The sequence below is a fragment of the Guillardia theta genome, assembly GCF_000315625.1.
Source record: "Guillardia theta CCMP2712 unplaced genomic scaffold GUITHscaffold_113, whole genome shotgun sequence".
In the NCBI taxonomy this organism is placed as follows: domain Eukaryota; class Cryptophyceae; order Pyrenomonadales; family Geminigeraceae; genus Guillardia; species Guillardia theta.
In genome coordinates, this window is record NW_005434561.1 from 7,782 (window position 1) to 10,182 (window position 2,401).

The 2,401-nt window shown below is 63.0% G+C and overlaps 2 protein-coding genes across 2 annotated transcripts in view; one reads left to right on the forward strand and one right to left on the reverse strand.

The window, feature by feature from the left end:
- The window catches only part of GUITHDRAFT_165797 (heat shock protein 70-like protein), a gene marked incomplete at both ends in the record, with an annotated part of 3,838 nt that extends 3,715 nt beyond the window's left edge, over window positions 1–123 (reverse strand). The window contains one exon of the mRNA XM_005823129.1: window positions 31–123. Coding sequence (XP_005823186.1) covers window positions 31–123 — 93 coding nt within the window. The remainder of the gene's footprint in view (window positions 1–30) is intronic.
- A 393-nt stretch (window positions 124–516) lies between these two features.
- Window positions 517–1,774, forward strand: GUITHDRAFT_145899 (hypothetical protein; the record flags this gene model as incomplete). Its single annotated transcript, XM_005823130.1, has 3 exons — window positions 517–1,245; window positions 1,395–1,466; window positions 1,538–1,774. 3 exons carry the CDS (start codon window positions 517–519, stop codon window positions 1,772–1,774), a joined length of 1,038 nt encoding a protein of 345 aa, XP_005823187.1.
- Between the last annotated feature and the right edge of the window lie 627 nt (window positions 1,775–2,401).

Sequence of the window (2,401 nt, forward strand, 5' to 3'; positions counted from 1 at the left end):
GCCTTTGTTAGTGTGTTGACCCAAAGACACCCGGAGCAGGAGCAGGAGCTGGAGCAGGAGCAGGAGCAGGAGCAGGAGCAGGAGCAGGGGCAGGAGCAGGAGCAGGAGCAGGGGCAGGAGCATGGGCATGGGCATGAGCAGGGGCAGGGGCAGGGGCAGGGGCAGGAGCAGGAGCAGGAGCAGGGGCAGGGGCAGGAGCAGGAGCAGGAGCGGGGTAGGGGAGGGGAGGGGAGGGGAGGACGAGTCTGGTAGCTTCACCATGGTTTCGCATTTCCTTTCTTGCCGGCCCTACCTGGAGATTTTAGAGGCGGAGAATATGGGAGGAGGCTATGAGGGAGGAGAGGAGAGGAGAGGAGAGGAGAGGAGAGGAGAGGAGAGGAGAGGAGAGGAGAGGAGAGGAGAGGAGAGGAGAGGAGAGGAGAGGAGAGGAGAGGAGAGGAGAGGAGAGGAGAGGAGAGGAGAGGAGGATGGGGGTGTACTAACAGGATGGAGTGACGGAAGAGGATCTTGATCGCGATGAAGTTGACGGAGGAGGTTCTAAGAGCCTGGCAAATGAGCGAGGAGGGTCAAGGCGACAAGACTTGGGAGCATGACGAGGGTGGGAGGAGGGAGAGGACGGCGAGAGGAACGTCCTCAGAGAACTTGTACGAGGTCAGGGAGGCGGAGCTGGTTGAGATGGTCAGGAGGCTGACAGGGCGGAACGAGGAGCTGGTGCAGCTGCTGCTGTCGGAGAAGGCGATCAACGACCGCCTGCAGCAGAAGCTGCTTGCTGCCGACGCCTTGAGACAGCAGGTGAGGGAGCAGCAGCTGCGGCTGCTAGGCGAGGGGAAGCTGCTCAAGCACGAGCTGCTCATGGCCCGCAGGATCGCGTCCTCGCTGTCGGGGGCGATGGAGGAGAGGGAGGGGCATCAGCAGGCGCGCGAGGACGCGCTGCTGGCATGGAACCACCTCCTCGAGGAGCAGGCGAGCGAGAGCAGCAGCCTGCTCGAGCAGACGCTGCGGAGGGTGAGGGAGCTGGAGGCAAAGGTTGCGGCTCTGGAGGGGATGAGGGAGGAGGAGGAAGCGGGGAGAGAGGAGGAGAAGGCGCGGCTGCTCTCCCTCGAGCGGCAGACGGCAGAGCAGGAGCGAACTATCAACACGCTTAACAAGCACAAGCAGCAGTCCGAGCGCTTCCTCCGTAGCCACTTGGAGCGACTGGTCGAGCGCCTGCAGCATGGGGAGCAGGAGAAGGTCGGGGCGGAGGAGGTCAGAGTCAGCCCTCCAAGTCCGCCGGTTCGCCTCCTCGCTCGGGGAGCTGGAGCAGGAGGAGAGACGTCTACACGCCCAAGACGTACGAGGAGATGCGACGGCAGAAGGAGGAGGCCGAGCGACACGCGCGACTCGGAGCATGGCAGATGAAGCAGCTGCTCCACGAGCACGCGACCGTGACTAGCAAGCTGACCGTGGCTGAAGCTGAACGAGATGAAGTGAGGAGGAGGAGAGAAGGAGGGCAACATAGAGAGGAGGAGGAGAGGATCCGAGCTGACAGTGTCTGCAGTTGCTAGAGGAGGTCCGGAGGTGGGAGGAGAAGTACGAGCAGGTGGGGCAGGGCAACCCCACGGAGCTCTTGCAGTGGCGATGGAAGGCGAGGACGTGGGAGAAGGAAGCGAGGAAGCAGGAGGAGGAGCGGAAGCAGACCCTCGCCCTGTGCGACTGGATGCGCGACCAGCTGAAACAAGTGGCGGAGGAGGTGAGGAGACGCACACGAGGAGGAGAGAGGGAGATAGGAGGGTAAGCTCGTGTCAGAGGGAACGAAGGTGTGAGTAGAGGAGGAGGAGGAGGAGGAGAAGGAGGAGGAGGAGGAGAAGGAGAGTGATGGCCTTCTCTTCAGTGCGATCGGCAGCAGCTGGAGGAGAATCGGAGGAGGAGCAAGGTAGCGAAGGAGGTGAGGGAGCTGGAGCTAGAGGAGCGCGACCTTCATCAGTCTCTCCTCCTCTTCGACCAGCACGCCGCCACCCTACAACAACAGCTCCTGCAGCAGGGAGAGGTGAGAGGAGGTGGGGGCAGGGGGGGGGGAGGAGGTGGTGTTGGTGGTGTTGGTGGTGGGGGCAGGAGGAGGAGGAGGAGGTGGTGGTGGTGGGGGGGGCCGGAGGAGGAGGAGGACTTGGTGGTGGTGGGGGCAGGAGGAGGACGAAGAAAAGGTGGTGCTGGCTTTTTCTCGGGGACCACATTCCCTGGTGTCGTGCCGCTCCACCCCCTCCTCCTCGCTTCCTCTGGCCTCCGCATGCAGCTCCCTCAAATTCCAACATGACCCCCATCCCCACCTCACGTTCCTCTCTCCCTCTCCGCTCTCTCCCTTTCGGATTGCTGCCTTTTCCGCCGCCTTTGTAAACAGCTAATCGCGCTCAGCGACTCCACGTGC